The sequence below is a fragment of the Hippocampus zosterae genome, chromosome 3 (assembly GCF_025434085.1).
Source record: "Hippocampus zosterae strain Florida chromosome 3, ASM2543408v3, whole genome shotgun sequence".
Taxonomy (NCBI): domain Eukaryota; kingdom Metazoa; phylum Chordata; class Actinopteri; order Syngnathiformes; family Syngnathidae; genus Hippocampus; species Hippocampus zosterae.
The window spans coordinates 3,452,159-3,472,033 of NC_067453.1; the positions used below are offsets into that span (position 1 = coordinate 3,452,159).

At 45.9% G+C, this 19,875-nt stretch overlaps 1 protein-coding gene across 1 annotated transcript in view; it reads right to left on the minus strand.

The window, feature by feature from the left end:
• The window catches only part of LOC127597650 (cytosolic carboxypeptidase 4), a 121,393-nt gene extending 103,644 nt beyond the window's left edge, over nucleotides 1–17,749 (minus strand). Inside the window, exons 1-3 of the mRNA XM_052060825.1 lie at nucleotides 17,446–17,749; nucleotides 12,195–12,258; nucleotides 2,397–2,543 (exon numbers count right to left, since the gene is read on the minus strand). Coding sequence (XP_051916785.1) covers nucleotides 2,397–2,543; nucleotides 12,195–12,258; nucleotides 17,446–17,502 — 268 coding nt within the window. The 5' untranslated portion in view covers nucleotides 17,503–17,749. The remainder of the gene's footprint in view (nucleotides 1–2,396; nucleotides 2,544–12,194; nucleotides 12,259–17,445) is intronic.
• Nucleotides 17,750–19,875: the final 2,126 nt, after the last annotated feature.

The window sequence follows — 19,875 nt, forward strand, 5'->3', positions numbered from 1 at the left end:
TGAGGAAATCCTTCTCCACTGTCAATTCTTCTTCTCCATGCTGACCTGCTTTGTCTTGACAAACACCACGCCTGTCCAATGAAGTACAGCTTATCTCCTTTGGTGTGAGAATGCTTGGTTCTGAATTTACTCACTTTGATAGAAAATCATGTCAAAGACATCCAAAAAGGCAAGTCCCAAGTTTGAGTCGTTTGGAGAAAGCCACCACCACTTACATTCTTCCATCCCTCCATCCATCCATCCATCCATTTTATACCATTTATCTGGGGTCGGATAGTGTGGACAGCAGCTTTAGCAGGGATCCCCAGATTCGCTAACTATAGAATGCCATCCCCCCAAACAGTGAACAATAAGGGTCTTGCTAATGAACTAAACATCTTTTTCTGCCGATTTGAAAAGGACACCACCATTTCCCACACATACCCACCTCTACCAGAAACCACTCTACCTACCCCCCCACCCTCTTTTTCTCCACTATAGATACACGAACAGGACGTGAGATGGCTCTTCAAGCAGCCAAAGATCAAGAAAGCTCCGGGGCCCGACAAAGTGTCCCCCTCCTGCCTGAAAGTCTGCGCTGACCAGCTGGCTCCGGTCTTCACACAAATCTTCAACAGATCCCTGGAGCTGTGTGAGGTCCCATCCTGCTTCAAACATTCTACCGTCATCCCAGTTCCCAAGAAATCAGCAACATCGGAACTGAACGACTATAGGCCTGTCGCCCTGACGTCTGTGGTCATGAAGTCCTTTGAATGCCTTGTGCTGAACCACCTAAAGAACGTCACTGGACCCCTGCTGGACCCTCTCCAGTTTGCCTACCGGGCAAACAGGTCTGTGGAAGACGCAGTCAACATAGGTCTGCACTACATCATCGAGCACCTCGACAGCACAGGGACCTACGCAAGGATTCTGTTTGTGGATTTCAGCTCTGCGTTCATCACCATCATCCCGGAACTCCTCACCCCCAAACTTCTCCACCTCGGTGTGTCCCCTACGATCTGCCAGTGGATCCTCAGCTTCCTGACGGGACGGACACAACCGGTGTGACTGGGAGCAACAACATCATCAATACGCACCACCAGCACTGGAGCCCCACAGGGATGTGTCCTCTCTCCACTGCTCTTCTCTCTCTACACAAACGATTGCACCTCAACAGATCCAGCTGTCAAACTCATAAAGTTAGCAGACGACACCACGGTCATCGGTCTCATCAAAGACGGTGACGAGTCTGCGTACCGCCAACAAGTGGAGCAGCTGGAGCTCTGGTGCAGCCGACACAACCTCAGGCTGAACACGCTCAAGACTGTAGAGGTGATCGTGGACTTCAGGAAACATTCTTCTCCACAGTTGCCCCTCACACTATCCAACTGCCCTGTGTCAACCGTCGAGACCTTCAAGTTCCTTGGAATCACAGTCTCCCAGGACATGAAGTGGGAAGTCAACACCATCTCCATCCTGAAAAGGGCCCGGCAGCGGATGTACTTCCTGAGGCTGCTGAGGAAGCATGGCCTGCCACAGGAGGTGCTACAACAGTTCTACACGGCAGTCATCTAATCAATCCTGTGTTCTTCTATCACGGTTTGGTTTGTGGCCGCCACAAAAAAGGACAAAATCCGACTTCAACGGACAGTTAGGACGGCGGAGAAAATCGTTGGCACCGCCCTACCCACTCTTGAGGACTTGCACACTGCAAGAATCAAGACAAGGGCACGGAAAATCCTCCTGGATCCCCCGCACCCTGCCCACCAACTTTTCCAGCCACTCCCCTCAGGCAGACGCTACAGATCCATGTGCACCAAATCCAGTAGACACTTAAACAGCTTCTTCCCTCTAGCCATTAACTCCTTAAACAGTCAGCTGGGCAACAGAGTCTCTCCAGTGTGTCCTGGGCCTCCTGCTGGTGGGACATGCCGGAACACCCCACCAGGGAGCTTTTGAGGAGGAATCCTAATCAGATGCCCGAGCCACCTCATCTGGCTCCTCTCGGCTTCACAAGCTAGCATTTATATTCACAGTGGTAGAACTAGCACAAATGTGTACATCTTTCATCAATGTACAACACTTCTTCATTGTAGTTTTTATGTTACTTTTACAGCCTGTTAAAATTCTTAAAATTCTTAAAATGTGTTTGGACTGCACTTCAACTCTATCGATGCGCAGAACAAATAGGCAAGAAAAAAAAACATCTTACAAAATGGCCTCATGCTGTTCTCGTTAACATCACATCACACCACTTGATAATCAATTGTAGCGTGATAATCATGGAAGGGGGATTTGTTTCACACACACGGAAATACAAACACACTCACACACATTTTATAATTATTGACCTGCATGTACAGGTACTGTACATAGTATATCTGTGTCAGTTCAGTTCCTTTTCTAATTAAAGTTACCTTTGTGTCCAACTTTGGCCACCAGGTATAGTAAGGGCAACAGAATGGTGTAGTCGGGACTGGACCCACTGCCAATTTTTACCAGTGCACTCAGCAAGGCTTCGCTTCCACCTTTACTGATCATGTAGTGAATTCGACCATCAGTACCTGAAATAAAGGATGATGGTTAGTTGGGCACTACTGCTTTACTTTCAGGAAATGACAATATGAAATTAAACAACAGTGAGTGTTACTTGAAATACTATCCATTGTGTTTGTGCATATTTGTACGGTACTGTATTGTATTGTACTGGCCAATAACATATCCATAAGATCCATCCATCTATTTACAATGCCACTTTGCCCCATGGCTGAGCTTGAGCGTAGACCAGCTGTCTTGGGGCAAGAGGCAGGGTACACCCTGGATTTGTGCAAGTCAACAGTCATGTGAGAAGCTGGGATACCCAGAGGAAACCCAGGCAAGCATAAGTAAAACTTCATAAACGAAGGCCGCAGCCAAACTTTGAACACGAAACTCAGAAATGTGAGGCAAAAGCAGAAACCATTTGTTCACCATGCCACCAATTCTAGATCTCAGTGAATTCAATCGTCTTCATTGATCTACTGCACATGCCGAAGAAAATGTAGAAACCAGTGCTCCCCATAAATGACTGTTACTAGATAAATTAGGCAGTGGTTAACAGACGATCATTAAGTTCATTAATTAACAAATAAATATATAACATAATGGATAATAAATATGTAAGAAATAAGTACCAAACAAGTTAATTAATACCTTAATTGATCGTTTGACCACCAGTCTGATTCACTTGTTGCTTGCAACAAGTGACTCAGAAGCACCAACATTACTGTGAGCTGGCTGCTCTTCACTGGCAAAAATCTAGCTGTTTAGATTTTTGGAACATAATTTTTTGTGTAATAAAAGGTAGGATACATGGAACGCAAATGAAAAAGACCGCAAAGTGCAATTTTAGGCAAATACTATTTTTTTGTTTGTTTGTTTTAAACACAGAGAGTGAATTACAAACTACCGTAGCCTATCTCCACATCATTGAAAAAGAAGAAAAGAAATAAACCAAAGCAAGCCCCGTCGAACTACTAGCTATTGCCTTTTGGGCACAAGTTGCGTGTGAACGGCGGAGAATTGGGCCATATCATATAATGATGGAGTTGTTGTTTCTTAACATCATAAATTAGTGATTGAATATGATTTTGTGTTCAGGCAAGCCAACATTTTCAAAAGACAGGTCAAACTAGCCATTAAGGCCCCACGCGGCCCAACTTGTTCTTGATCAAGCCTCACCCAGACAAATTCAGCACTCAACTGCTCATCAGATTTCATTCTTAAATATTGAGACACGAGATCAGGTGTGCAAAGCATTCTGCAACATCCCCCAGTCTCCCCACGTGACATGCACTGGCGACAACATCATTTGCAAGGGGAGAGCTTGCAGTTTACCTGTCAATGTCATGCATGGATCCCAGCAAGCCTATTTCTGTGTACGCAATGTCAAGCATACTGCACCTGGACCGCCATGATTTTGATCAAAGTGAGGGATTCCACTAAGATTGGGCAGGAAAAGGTTACTTGCATGCCGCAGCACTGCACAAAGGCGCAAATGCCCCTTTGTGCCTAATTCTTCATGTGCAAAGCCTATTAAAATTCAAAATAAAGAAAATTCCACCCATGCGTAGACTGTAAAATGTGTCAGCCCTTATCATGAAGTTGACCACTTGAAGAGAAAGGTTGCTTCCTACTTGCAAGGGAATTCTGGTTTCAGGACAAGTGTGAAAGCTGCACAGACCAAGAAAAGGTCAGCATTAAAACACAAAAAGCACAAGCATTTATTTTGGCACCAGGTGATATACTTTCTCCAGATTAATCAACAAGTGACTGTGGATAGATAAAACACCCGAACTTTGCAGACACAATATTAATTTTCTAGGATTTGGCATCTGTTGGCAGTACAAATTACATGTTTTAGTTTTTAGGTGAAAAAAAACATTCTGGTCCAGATCAGAGTAAGTTATAGCTGGCATAGGGCAGAATTCTAGCTTGTTGAGCCATTAGGATGGCATCAGAGTCCAAACCATTTAATACTTTTGAGGTTGGTTTTTCTCATTTTTGGCGATCTCACAGTGGTTACTTATTCAAGAGAAGCTTTGCTAAGCATTTGGGAGTACCGTATATTCAGGTTTTGGTTTTTGTTTGGATGAAAAACCACAAGGTTTTACAGAGAAAATTGCTGGCAGGGCGGCTGCACTTTATTTACTAAGCACAGAGATGCTGTCGGAGGATAAGGGGGAAATGGGCCGGCGTCTAGCCAAACTACGTCAGCGTGGATTTCAAACTTCGCTCCCATCAATCCATCTTGCTGATCTACATTTGCAATCAAACAATATGGATGAACTTTTCCTCACTCGCACCACCAAAACCTTGCACATTCTGCCGCAATCTGCGTCACCGAAACCTGGCTCAGTGACTGTAACCTGGATATTGTGCTACACTTACCCAGCTTCCATCTTCACCGAGCAGACCGTGACATTGAACTATCAGGGAAATTAAAAGGTGGTGGAATATGCTTCAAAATCAATGAGGAATTGGTTCACTGATGTCACTGAGCTTGGAGCCCAGACTTGGAGTCGCTGTTTCTAAACTGTAAGCCATTCTACTCACCATGTGAGTTCTCCTCTTTTACACAAATAAGCTAACGAACACATCATTAAAAACACGGACTGACCAAGTAAACAAACCCGAGCTAAAGCGTCCAGAATCACCTCTAATCGTCTTGGGTGATTATAATGGCACACAATGTATCCATAACCTTCACAGATATAAGCAGCACATTGATTGTTTCACCGGAGAAGGCAACATTCTGGACCATTGCTACATGACATATAGAGACTCAGATCGATCTGTTGCCCATGAAGAGCTGGTCTTGTCTGATCAGTGTTTAATACAATTAATCCCTACTTACAGGCACAGACTCAAATGTGTAAAACCAGCTGTCAAGACCAAGCAAAATTGGCACTACAAGAATGCTTGGACGGCACTGATTGGGGCATCTTTGAAACTTCAACAGGCAGCCTGGTGGAATACACCCACACTGTGACATCATACTTTAGTTTTCGTGAGGACGTGTCCACCAACAAAGACTTTCTGCTCCTTCAACAATAACAAGCCACGGTTCACTGCCAAACTCAGGCAACTTAGAAATGTGAAAGAGCACGCCTTTAGAAGTGAAGATAAGGCACTATACAAACACACACAAAATCAATTGACAAATGAAATTAACACCGTAAAGAGAAGTCATACAGAGAGGCTGAAAAAACTGTTTTCTGCTACGACACTGCATCTGTGTAGAATAGCCTGAAAGCAGTTACAAACTACAAGAGACAATCCCAACAAGCACTGAACAATAAGTGACTGGCTAATGATCTCAACATGTTTTTCTGCAGATTTTAAAAGGACACCTCCATGTCCCGCACCTTTTCCACCTCCACCAGAAACTACCCCATTCACACCCCATACCCTGCCTTGGTGATCCACGAACAGGATGCTCTTCAAGCAGCAGAAGATCAAAAAGGCTGCAGGGCTGAATTGAGTATCTCCATCCTGCCCGAAAGTCTGTGCCGACCAGCTGTCTCCAGTCTTCACACAGGTCTTCAACAGATCACTGGAGCAGTATGAGATCACATCCTGCTTCAAATCGTCCACCATCATCCCAGTGCCCAAGAAACAAGCAAAATCGGAATTGAAAAGCGATAAGCCTGTCATTCTGACATTTGTGGAAGTCTTTGGAACACCTTGTGCTTGACCACCTAAAGAACATCAGGGACCTACGCAAGCCCAAGATGGCCGCTTGTGCGCCAGTGTGTTCGGCGACGCTCCTGCCATTTCAGGGTTTTTTACTTTTCGCAATGCTTGTTACCTCCCTAACAGCATCTCGGTTGGTTTATGATCACCGATCGTTGTTATTGATTCAACAAAACGGCGGAGATTTGGCCGCGTTTTGGCAACACAGTGTTGAAAAGACGCTACCTCCGTTCTTGGCTAACCTGCCGGCTAATCTTTTCCGCGTTCGCTCGCTCCCTTCACAGAAGCGCCGCAGCCGCGGCAAACGTAGCGGTCAGCTCGTGAAGCTAAAACGGGATCTGAGACACACTTTGATCGCTCCGGCGTGGTGTGCCCTCGACCCCGTCGCCTCGTGATTGCTAACAGTCGTTGCCTCTCCCATTGCGCCACGGCATTTTTACTCTCCACGCCTTTCTCTGGGAGGAATCCAGCGAAAGCTTTTGAGGGAATTCCCCCGGGCTCAGCGATCGGAAGATGCAATCCCTCCCGTTGCTACTCCCACAAGTATTGCGTTGTTAAACGCCCGGTCGCTTACGAACAAGACCCATATTCTGAGGGAGTATTTCCTTTCCAATGACTTGGATTTCCTGTGTCTGACGGAGACTTGGGCAGGTACTGGTGAGTACAATGCTTTGCTTGAATTGTTGCCACCTGACTGTGGTTTCCTCGATACCCCGAGGACATCAGGCCGTGGTTGAGGTACAGTGAGCATCTTTAAGAACAATCTCAAATGTAAACGGTGCACATTCACCACATTGGCCGCCAGCTTTGAAGCAACCTTCTTTGAAGTTGGTCGTGTTTTTCCGGTGCGTTGTGCTGTAATTTACTGTCCTCCTAAATACAACAAAGACTTTTTAAGCGACTTTTCAACCTTTCTTGCGGAAATCAGGCGGAGATATGATCATATCCTTCTAATGGGGGATTTTAATATCCATGTGTGCTGTCCGGAAAAAACGCTAGGAAAATACTTCTTAAGACTTATCTACTCTTTTAATTTTGTGCAGTATATGACCAACCCCAAACATGAACAAGAACATATTTTAGACCCAAGTCCTTGAAAATGGGATTTCTGATCACTTGGCAGTTTTATTTGACGTAGTCTTATCGCATGCTGCTGTGAAATCTGTCGCTCCTAGTTGTAAACGCTGAATTTTTAACCCTCGCACTGCTAGTCGTTTCTCTGATGCCTTTAATAACCTTTGCGTACCCTCATCTAACACAGAGGAACTCACCTCTTGGTTCAACTCGTCATGCCGTGCCATCCTGGATTTGGTGGCTCCTTCAAAAACTGTGCTCCCAAAACCTAAACCCGAGCCATGGTTTAACGACATTACCCGTGCAGCTAGGCAGGGGTGTCGCAAAGCCGAACGCAAGTGGAAAAAAGACAAATTGCATGTCTCTTATCAAATTTGGAAAGACTGCAGGCATAACTACCGACTCACAGTAAAAGAGGCCAAAAGAGAATATTGGTCGGACCTTATTCAAGCTAACTGTCACAACCCACGCGCACTATTTAAAACGATAAATTTTCTGTATTCAAACCTCCTCTGCCTACTTGCTCGGATTCTTAACCTGAGATGTGCAACAAATTCCTTCAGTTTTTCAATGATAAGGTCTCTACAGCTAGGACTCCGGTCTCAAATACCGCATCTGACCCCTCTGTCCATGTTCCATGTTCAGCTGTACTAAATTATTTTGAAACTGTGTCCTTGGCGCTTTTGGAGGATGTAGTTCGCCAGACGAAGCCATCTGGCTCCCCTTGCGACTCTCTTCCCCGGCACTTCTTTCAGGAAGTTCTCCCGAGTGTTGGCGCATCGGTCTTGGATATCATCAACAGCAGCCTCTCTTCTGGTGTAGTTCCCCAACAGTTTAAACATGCTGTGGTCCAACCCTTGATCAAGAAACCTGGTCTTGATTCAGATGTGCTGTCAAGTTTCAGGCCCATTTCCAAACTGCCAAATTCTGGAAAAAAAAGTGGTGCACATGCAGTTGAAATTTTTCTAGGATTAACATAACATCTTGGAGGTCTTCCAGTCAGGTTTCAAGACGATGCATAGCACGGAGTCAGCCCTGTTACGCGTTTCTAATGACATCCTCCTTGCAAATGACTCTGGAGACCACGTGCATCTAGTTTTATTGGACTTAACTGCAGCATTTGATACAGTGGATCACAGTATTCTGCTGACTCGTTTGCAGCACTTGGTGGGCAGTGCTCTTGAGTGGTTTAGGTCCTATCTAGCTGACAGAACCTTTTGTGTCAGCCTTGGCTGCTCTGAGACACGCACTGCTGCATCCTGTAGACTTGGGCCCCCTTTCTCCTTATCTTAAGTCAACAGTCTCAAACTTGGGCCTTAAACTGGACAGTGATTTCAAACTCGATCGGCAAATTGGTGCCGTTGTTAAATCCAGCTTCTTTCACCTTAGACAGATGGCCAAAATAAAACCTCTCCTCTCACACGAACACTTTCAGACAGTAATTCATGCCTTTGTCACATCCCGGCTCGATGACTGCAATGCCCTTTACTTTGGAGTCAGCCAGTCCTCCATTAAGCGCCTTCAGCTGGTTCAGAATGCTGCTGCTCGCCTCTTGACTGGTACTCGTAAGAGGGAGCACTTAACTCCTACTCTGGCATCCCTTCACTGGCTCCCCATTCATTTTAGAGTTATTTTCAAGATCCTACTATTTGTTTTCAATTCTCTGAATAATCTCATGCCACCTTACCTTTCTGAGCTCATCAGCCCCTACACACCTGCCCGGCGCCTCAGGTCTGTGGACCAGACATTATTAGAAGTACCAAGAACTAAACTGAGGCTCAGATGGGATCGAGCCTTTTCTGTTGCTGGTCCCTCTCTCTGGAATGACCTCCCACTGAACATTCGGCAAGCCTCCTCGCTGCCCATTTTCAAAACCCTCCTCAAAACTCACTTGTATTCTTTGGCATTCGACTCAGCATGACTTTGATTTGTTCTTGGTTTTACTGTTTGTTCCTTTCTACCGCTTTTATTACCAATTTGTCTTACTGTTTATTGTGCATGTTAAATTGCTCCATGTACAGCACTTTGTATGCAGCGATGGCTGTTTGAAAGTGCTCTATAAATACTGTTTGTCACATTCGGGCAAGCCGAAATAAAGTTGGGATCCCAGAAGTGCAGACACCAAGCAAGGTCTCCGTAGAAAAAAGGGTTTAATATCCAAAAATTCGCACCAACAAAGTCGTAACATAAAGTGCTGGTCAAAACAAGGACCAGATGGCACAAAAACGAATAACAAAAAGCGCCTGCACAAAAGGCAAGGGGGTAAAATAAGAATCGCGAAGGCAAACAAAAAACAATGTAACCACTACACGCAAGCGAGAGCCAAATCACAAACCAAAAACCATACTTACAAAGTACTGGGCACCGAGAGTTCAAAAAGCGAAACACGACGAGGTCTATAGCAATAGCAGTAAATGAGCAAGGAAGTAGCAAGGCAAAATGCAATACTCCAGCGACATGTGCATATCAGAGGGGTCCTTAAATGCAGAGTGAGACTAATCATAGCTTGGCAGCAGGTGTGCACAGAAGTCCGCTAATGCCACCTGCTGGCCAGACTGACACAGAACCGTGACACTGTTGACTTGACTTGACTTGACTTCAGCTCTGCGTTCAACACCATCATTCCGGAACTCCTCTCCTCCAAGCTTCTCCAGCATTGTGTCTCCTACAATCTGCTTGTGGATCCTCAGCTTCCTGATGGGCAGGACACAACATGTTGGGGCTGGGAAGGAAAACTTCATCAACACGCACCATCAGCACTGGGGTCCTCCAAGGATGTGTTCCTTCTCCACTGCTCTTCATCCCACTACAAGAACAACAGCACCTGAATGCAACCAGCTGTCAAACTGATAAAGTTTTCAGACGACACTTCAGTCATCAGCCTCATCAAAGAGGGTGACGAGTCTGTGGACGGACAACAAGTGGAGCAGCTGGCGTACTGGTGCAGCCAACACGACCTGGAGCTGAGCATCCTCAAGACGGTAGAGATGACTTCAGGAAACATTCTTGGCAACTGCCGCCCCTCACATTATGCAATGCCCTGTGTCAACTGTCGAGAACCTAAAGTTCCTGGGAATCCCAGTCTCTGAAGTGGGAGGCCAACATTAACTCCATCCTGAAAAGGGCCCAGCAAAGAATGTACCGTATTTTCACGACTATAAGGCGCCATTAAAAGTCAAGTCAAGTCAACAGTATTTATAGAGCACTTTCAAACAGCCATTGCTGCATACAAAGTGCTGTACATGGAGCGATTTAACATACACAATGAACAGTAAGATGAATCCGTAATAAAGGTGGTAGAAAGCACCAAGCAGTAAAATCAAGAACAAATCTAATTCATGCTGAGTCGAACGCCAAAGAATACAAGTGAGTTTTGAGGAGGGCTTTAAAGATGGGCAGCGAGGAGGCTTGCCGAATGTTCAGTGGGAGATCATTCCAGAGAGAGGGACCAGCAACAGAAAAGGCTCGATCCCCTCTGAGCCTCAGTTTAGTTCTTGGTACTTCTAACAAAGACTGGTCCACAGACCTGAGACGCCGGGCAAGTGTGTAGGGGCGGATGAGCTCAGAGAGGTAAGGTGGCGCGAGATTATTCAGAGATTTGAAAACAAAGAGGAGGATCTTGAAAATAACTCTAAAATGAATGGGGAGCCAATGAAGGGATGCCAGAGTAGGAATTATATGCTCCCTCTTAAAAGTCTTAAATTTTCTCCAAAATGGACAGGACGCCTTATAATGCGGAGCGTCTAGTGTATGAGCCGAGTTCCAAAGCCTGACTGAGAGCACTTCTGGCCGACACGCTGTTTTTACAGAGAAAAGGCGGATGTGAGTGACGACAGGCATGCGGAAGTCCGCTAATGAGTGAAGGGTGGACGTGTAAGAGGACGCTCAAGGCACGTCCCTAGCAGGTACCAGTCGCCAATGAGTGACGGGTGGGCCTGTAAGAGGACGTTAAAGGCACGTCCCTAGCAGGTACCAGTCGCCAATGAGTGAAGGGTGGGCGTCTAAGAGGACGCTAAAGGCACGCCCCTAGCATGCCGTATGTTGAAGCTGGCGTATGTTTTACCATGCCTGGCTGCGCGCAATAATACAATGCGTTTTGTGTATGTGTCAAATACAGAAATAGTACCCGTTACTGAGACTGCACCCAACAATACGGTGTGCCAAATGGTCGTGAAAATACGGTACTTCCTGAGGCTGCTGAGGAGGCATGGCCTGGCAAAGGAGATGCTGAGTAAGTGCTTCACAGCAACTCGATCAACTCAACTCAACTGTATTTATAGAGCACTTTCAAACAGCCATCGCTGCATACAAAGAGCTGTACATGAGACAACTAAAATATACAACAGTAAAGCAACAAATCGGTGACAAAGACGGTAGAAAGCACCGAACAGCAAAACCAAAAACAAATCTGAGTCATGCTGAGTCAACCGCCAAAGAATACAAGTGAGTTTTGAGTCATTAAAATCAGTCCGGTGTTCCTCCATCACAGTTTGGTTTGGTGCCATTACATAAGAAGAACAAAATCCGACTGAAACAGACAGTTAAGGGTGCAGAAAAAATAAATGGTACCTCCCTACCCAATCTCGAGGACTTGCACGCCGCAAGAACCAAGCTAAGAGGACGGAAAATACTGCTGGGCCCTCTATACCCTGCTCACCACCTCTTCCAGCTACTCCCCTTAGGTAGGGGCTAGCGTGCGCCCCCAAACCAGCTTTTGATTGTGATTCTGATGTATAAAACAGAACAGACCCTCGTGGGAACTGTCAACAAAGATGAAATCAACCAAATTTTGACAAAGGTTTCTGCCCGACGCCAGGTGATAATTTACAAAACCAGGAAAAGTCCCGCGATTGGTTGAAGGACACTGTGAAAATCTATACATTAATTATATTTATTTTCATGCTCACCTGCAGACAGAAGTTCATCCAGGATATTCAGAATATTCAAGGTGCTCTCAGCATCCTCAGCATTCTGGAGAAATAAATAAAAGCATCATTGTAATGACAAAACATGGTGTATAAAGTGACTAAACACCTTATCTTAATCTTTGTGTTTGATGTATCCATCCATCTATTTTCTAAATCAGCTTATGCTTCCAAGGGTCAATGGCATGCTGAAGCTTATCCCAGCTGTCTGTGGGCAGCAGGAGGGGTACACCTTCAACTGGTTGTCAGCCAATCGCAGGGCACACATAGACAAACAACCATTTGTGCTCAAAATCTCACCAAGGGACAATTTGGAGTGGTCCATTCACCTGCCATGATTGTTTTTGGATCCATCCATCCATCCATCCATTTTTAGATCCGCTATATCCTCACAAGGGTCATGGGGCATGCTGGAGCCTATCACAGCTGATTCGGGCAGTAGGCGGGAGTACACCCTGAACTGGTTGCCAGCCAATCGCAGGGCACACAGAGACAAACAACCATCCGCGCTCACTACTCACAATTTAGTCTTCAATCAGCCTGCCATGCATGTCTTTCGAATGTGGGAGAAAACCAGAGTAGCTGGAGAAAACCCACACAGGCACGGGGAGAACATACAAACTCCACACAGGAAGGCTGCAGCCAGAATCGAATCCTGCACCTCTGCAGTGTGAGGCTGACTTGCTCACCAGTCAACCACTGGGCCGCCATGATTGAGATCATCAAACAAATGGAAATATCAAACTAAATAACTCAAGTAAACATAAAATGCATCCAACCATCCATCCATCATCTACCGCTTATCCGGGGCCGGGTCGCGGGGGCAACAGCTTTAGCAGGGAAGCCCAGACTTCCCCCTCCCTAGCTACTTCTTCCAGCTCTCCCCGGGGGATCCCGAGTCGTTCCCAGTCAAGCTGGGTGACATAGTCTCTCCAGCGTGTCCTGGGTCTTCCTCTGGGTCTCCTCCCGGTGGGACATGACCGGAACACCTCACCGGGGAGGCGCTCAGGAGGCATCCGAATCAGATGCCCAAGCCACCTCATCTGGCTCCTCTCGATGTGGAGGAGAAGCGGCTTGACTCTGAGCCCCTCCTGGATGACTGAGCTTCTCACCTTATCTCTAAGGGAGAGCCCGGACACCCTGTGGAGAAAACTCATTTCAGCCGCTTGTATCCGGGATCTCGTTCTTTTGGTCACAACCCATAGCTCGTGACCATAGGTGAGGGTTGGGACGTAGATCGACCGGTAAATTGAGAGCTTCGCCCTTTGGCTCAGCTCCTTCTTCACCACGACAGACCGATACAACGTCCGCATCACAGCAGACGCTGCACCGATCCGCCTGTCGATCTCCCGCTCCCTCCTACCCCCACTCGTGAACAAGACCCCAAGATACTTGAACTCCTCCACTTGGGGTAAGATCTCCTCCCCGACCCGGAGGGGGCACTCCACCCTTTTCTGACTGAGGACCATGGTTTCAGATTTGGAGGTGCTGATTTTCATCCCAAACGCTTCACACTCGGCTGCGAAACGCTCCAGTGAGAGTTGGAGAGCCCCGTTTGAAGGAGCCAACAACACCACATCATCTGCAAAAAGCAGGGATGCAATACTGAGGCCCCCAAAACGTCCCCCCTCAACACTTCGGCTGCGCCTAGAAATTCTGTCCATAAAGGTTATGAACAGAATCGGCGACAAAGGACAGCCTTGGCGGAGTCCTACCCCTACTGGAAACGATTCCGACTTACTGCCGGCAATGCGAACCAAACTCTGACATCGGTGGTATAGTGACCGAACTGCCCGTATCAGGGGGTTCGGTACCCCATACCCACGAAGCACCCCCCACAGAACTCCCCGAGGGACACGGTCAAACTCCTTCTCCAAGTCCACAATACACATGTAGACTGGTTAGGCGAATTCCCACATACCCTCAAGGACCCTGCTAAGGGTGTAGAGCTGGTCCACTGTTCCATGGCCGGGACGAAAACCACACTGCTCCTCCTCAATCTGAGGCTCGACTTCCTGACGGACCCTCCTCTCCAGCACCCCTGAATAGACCTTACCAGGGAGGCTGAGGAGTGTGATCCCTCTGTAGTTGGAACACACCCTCCGGTCCCCCTTTTTAAAAAAGGGACTACCACCCCGGTCATTCAATGAATGAATGAATGAATGCATTTTATGTATTGCGTGGTCAACAGGGAGCGTGCCTCTGGATTGGCAGACCGGGGTGGTAGTCCCTTTTTTAAAAAGGGGGACCGGAGGGTGTGTTCCAACTACAGAGGGATCACACTCCTCAGCCTCCCTGGTAAGGTCTATTCAGGGGTGCTGGAGAGGAGGGTCCGTCAGGAAGTCGAGCCTCAGATTGAGGAGGAGCTGTGTGCAGTTTGTGTTAAAATCGTGCCAAAAAAAATATGAAGGCAAATAAATAATTGTTTCAGGAAAAGTACAGAATAACTGATTGAGCCATCCTCAGTATCATCAATTAAAATCAGACATTTGCTATGACTGGCAATGAGTCTTTTACAGTGTATCTCTGTGAAGATATTTTTCCCACTCTTCTTTGGAAAGTTACTTTAATTTCGGAACAAATTAGGATTTTCATGCATGAATAGACTTTTCAAGGCCATGCCACAAAATTTCAATCAGATTCAGATCAGGCCTTTGACTAGGCCGTTTTAAAAACTTTATTTGGAAGGGTGGTGGGGAGAGACGTGTTAGCGTGTGTTTTCTGCTGTAGAACGGTGCACTTCAGCTTGAGGTCACAAAATGATGGTTGAACATTTTCTCGCTGACATAGTTCCCACAAACATAGACAGGGATAAGGGATCAACAAAAATGTGTATGAACAGAAAAGCGCAAAACCGACATAGTACAAACAAAGGTGGCTGGCAACAAAGAGCCAGGAAAACACGGAATAAACATTAAGCCATTGAAAACGTCAAGGTAAATAATTAACAAGACAACAATAGGAAAACAAAATGATAAGGAAGTTCAATCACAGTGAAACAAACTGAGAAGAACAATACTATTTGATACTCTCAACTCAACTATATTTATAGAGCACTTTCAAACAGCCATCGCTGCATACAAAGTGCTATACATGGAGTAACTAACATATGTACAACAATAAAGCAATAAATCAGTAACAAAGATGGTGGAAGGCACCAAACAGTAAAATTAAGATAAGATAAGATAAGATAAGATAAGATAAGATAAGATAAGATATCCTTTATTCGTCCCACAATGGGGAAATTTACAGCCTCCAGCAGCAAGAATGTATGTAGCTGAGTCAAATGCCAAAGAATACAAGTAAGTTTTGAGGCGGATTTTAAGCCACAAATCGTCCAGGGCATGAAGCCGTCAATGAGCCCCAGACCACCACACTACCACCACCACATTTGATTTGGAGATTTACTTACTTTATAATAATAATAATACATCACATTTGTAAGCACCTTTCACAACACTCAAGGACACTGTACAGCCAAGACCAATAGTAAAACACAGATAAAATAATAAATAAAGAAAGAAAGATTTAAGGCGGGTAGGCAAGTCTGAATAGGTGGGTTTTGAGCTGGGTTTTGATTAAGGAAAGAGAATCAATATTACGAATGTTGGGAGGAAGTGAGTACCAGAGTTTGGGGGCAGAGCGACTGAAGGCTCTGCACCCCATTGTACTGAGACGGGCAGAGGGTAGAAAAAGGTGGAGGGAGGATGAGGACCTGAGTGAGCGAGAGGGAATGGAGATTTGAAGAAGATCTGACAGATAGGGGGGCGCAAGGTTATGGATGGCTTTGAATGTATAGAGAAGTATTTTGAAGTTGATTATGTTTGACAGGAAGCCAGTGGAGCTGTCGGAGGATGGGGGTGATATGATGGAAGGAGGGGGTTCTCGTGATGATCCGGGCTGTTGAATTCTGAACAAGTTGAAGTTTATGGAGGAATTTTCGATGGACACCGAAGAGGAGCGAGTTGCAGTAGTCAATACGGGAAGTGACGAGACTGTGAACAAGGATAGCGGTGGTGTGCGGAGTGAGTGAAGGACGGAGGCGGTTTATATTGCGAAGGTGGAAATGAGCGGACCGGGTAATGTTATTGATGTGGGAGTGAAAGGATAGTGAACTGTCAAGGATGACACCCAGACTCTTCACCTGGGGGGAAGGAGTATAGTGGAGATATTATTTATTTACTTCATTTCTTTTAAGTCTCTGCGGGTATTTTAATTTTCAAATGACACACTTTTGAAACATTCCTAGAAAATCATTCATCATTCATCCATGTCCATTCACTTTGTGAGCAAATTTTAGAACAGGCCCGCAGGCTATTCATGTAGTCCTCAGAGGCTACCTGGTGCCCACGGGCATTAGTCCATGCCAAGATAATAAAAAACAGTACCCCCCAAAAAATTATAGATGGTGTGGAACTTTAATTTTTCGGAAACACAGATAGTGGCAAGTCAAGGTTCCACGATCCATCTGCTTGCATTGGGCAGAAAAAAGTTATTTTTGACAAATGTTTTCCTGCACACTTGGTAAAGTGATACATCTATCCTTTTCTCATGTCGATGATTTTCATTTTTATTTTCATTGAAGATGACATGGTGGAAACTGTGTGAGCATGTCAGTTGTCATTCTCACAAATTTTGGCTTAAAATAGGATGGGCTAATGAGAAGACATTGTAAAAATCAATAACACCCCACGTCCATCGATTTATCAGTCCCTTCTCTGGACTGCTTATCCTCGTAAGGGACGTAGGTGCGCTTGGAGCCTTTCCCAGACCTTAAACTGGTTGCCAGTCAATAAACAGTGCGTAAATAGGCAAGTCACACTCACATTCACACCTATGGACAATATAGTGTCTTCAATTAACCTACCACGCATGTTTTTGAAAAGTGGGAGAAACCGAAGTACGTGCGGAACCCCCCGACAAACACACACACTCACACACACAGGGGGGTTAGGGGGAACCGCCACCAAGGAAGGCTACGCAGATTTGAACTGTGAGGTGGATGTGCTAACTAGTCAGCCACTGTGCCAACTTCAGTGTAAACGACAATGGCAAACTTAAAAAAAAGTCAATGTTGTATCATAGGAATATAAGAAAATGTAATATTAGCTTTATAAATCTCTTTCACTATCATGTGAAGTTTACATGATAGTCAGGTTTTATTTATGTTGTCACGAAGACTTGTTTGAAGATCAGCAGTATCACAATGCACAGTGTTGCAGTGAATTCCTACCTGAAGAGTAGAAAAAATGGCTTCAAAGCCATTGGTTGAGTTTCGCGAGACGGACATTCTTGGACGACTGCTCTGTGGCGGTTGTCAAACAACCAGACAAAAATGGGAACGGGTAGGTGTTGAAAATCCAAAAGTAAAAAAGGCATCTACACCCAAACCATCAAGTGGGGTTTCCAAAGCACGGAAAGAGAGCTGTTGTGGAAACATGTGTCCCGCTGTAACACACAACTGTTAAACATAAAGCATTTGACTCCCTGGTTTGAGAGAGAGAGAGAGAGAGAGAGAGAGAGAGAGAGAGAGAGAGAGAGAGAGAGAGAGAGAGAGAGAGAGAGAGAGAGAGAGAGAAGCAAGCACCCCCTCTCAACTTCACTGGGAATAATCACACATGGTTGCACATATGTAACTCTATCCCTCCAGGATAAAGAGCTCTCGAAAACATTTGTGCTGTGGTGTTGAGAGGTCTGCCACTAAAAAAAGGCCTTGACAAGACCAACTGGGCAGCTGCAGAGGAAACTATATTCAGCGGTAGGATTCATTCACAGAGGATAAATGGCTAAATACTTATGTCTGGCATCAGTAACACATGCAAACATACTGTACACGCGAATGCACAAACACACGTTGAGGGCTGTGTTCACTGCAAAGAGACCGGTGTTCTTTCTTCGGGGTGCTTCTTTGGTCATTACAAAGTGCTGGAACAATTTGAACAGTCTTATCAGAATCAGGTTCAGAATCACAAGTAGAGCTTTGTGGGGCTTTTTCTTGCTTATTGTTTGCCTCTGTTTTGGGATTCACGGTGAAGCCCTCCCACATGTTCCTTTTCCGAGACGCTTTGCCTACACACATTTCGTAAGTGTACTACTCACTGAACTTGCCTTCCATCCATCCATTTCCCAAACCGCTTTATCCTAACTAGGGTTGCGGTGGTGCTGGAGCCTAACCCAGCTGTCTTCGGGCAGTAGGCGGGGAACACCCGGAACATGCAAACTCCACACTGGAAGGCTGGAGCTGGAATTGAACCCGTTACCTCTGCACAGTGAAGTTGAGGTGCTAACCACTCGACTACCGGACCGCCCTTGAACTTGCCTTGATTGAACTTTTATTTAGATGATTCAGATGGTTCTGTTTCATTTTCCTGATTAAATCAGGCATGAAAACAGAGGTGAAAAAGGTGAGAAGTGTACATTCCTCAAGTGGTGTCTGGGGCTATGCTCTCTCACAAGAAAATGTTGAGTATTTCACATTTAAAAGCTTCAAACTGGGGCATGGGGGTCCGGGGGGAGGGGGGGGGGTCAGTAGAATTGAAAGACAGTATCAATGTAGAATATAATGTCTCTTTATACATTCACTGTCAAGAGGTTTGCTCTACAACAAGAGTAAATTACTGGCAGCGGGGATACTAGTAATTTGCTTGTATTTTCCAATGTATCTACAGTAATTTACTGTATCTTGAATTTGACTATATTACCGTAGGAAAGCAGTGGGTGGTGTGGTAATTTTATACAGCATCTACTGTTATTTATTTTAACAGTATACGACTGAGTTCTGGATTACAGTTCCTTTACAGGTTGGCCCGGTGGTCCAGTGGTTAGTCCGTCGAGGTCACAGTGCAGAGGTACCGGTTCAATTCCAGATACGGCTTCCCTGTGTGGCATTTGCATGTTCTCCCCGGGCCTGCATGGGTTCTCTGGGTACGCCGGTTTCCTCCCACATTCCAAAAAATGCATGGCAGGCTGATTGAACACTCAAAAAATTGTCCGTAGGTGTGAGTGTGAGCGTGGATGGTTGTTGGTCTCTGTGTGCCCTACGATTGACTGGCAACCAGTTCAGGGTGTACTCCCGCCTCCTGCCCGAATCAGCTGTGATAGGCTCCAGCATGGCCCATGACCCTTGTGAGGATATAGCGGATCGGAAAATGAATGAATGAGTACCTGTACATGGTATTGGTAGTAGGATGTTCGGCAACATCAACAACATCATCAATACGCACTACCAGCACTGGTGCCCCACAGGGATGTGTCCTCTCGCCACTGCTCTTCTCTCTCTACACAAACGATTGCACCTCAACAGCTGTCAAACTCATAAAGTTCGCAGACGACACCACGGTCATCGGTCTCATCAAAGACGGCGACGAGTCTGCGTACCGCCAACAAGTGGAGCAGCTGGAGCTTTGGTGCGGCCGACACAACCTCGGGCTGAACACGCTCAAAACTGTAGAGATGATCGTGGACTTCAGGAAACATTCTTCTCCTCAGTTGCCCCTCACACTATCCAACTGCCCTGTGTCAACCGTCGAGACCTTCAAGTTCCTGGGAATCACAGTCTCCCAGGACATGAAGTGGGAAGTCAACACCATCTCCATCCTGAAAAGGGCCCGGCAGCGGATGTACTTCCTGAGGCTGCTGAGGAAGCATGGCCTGCCACAGGAGG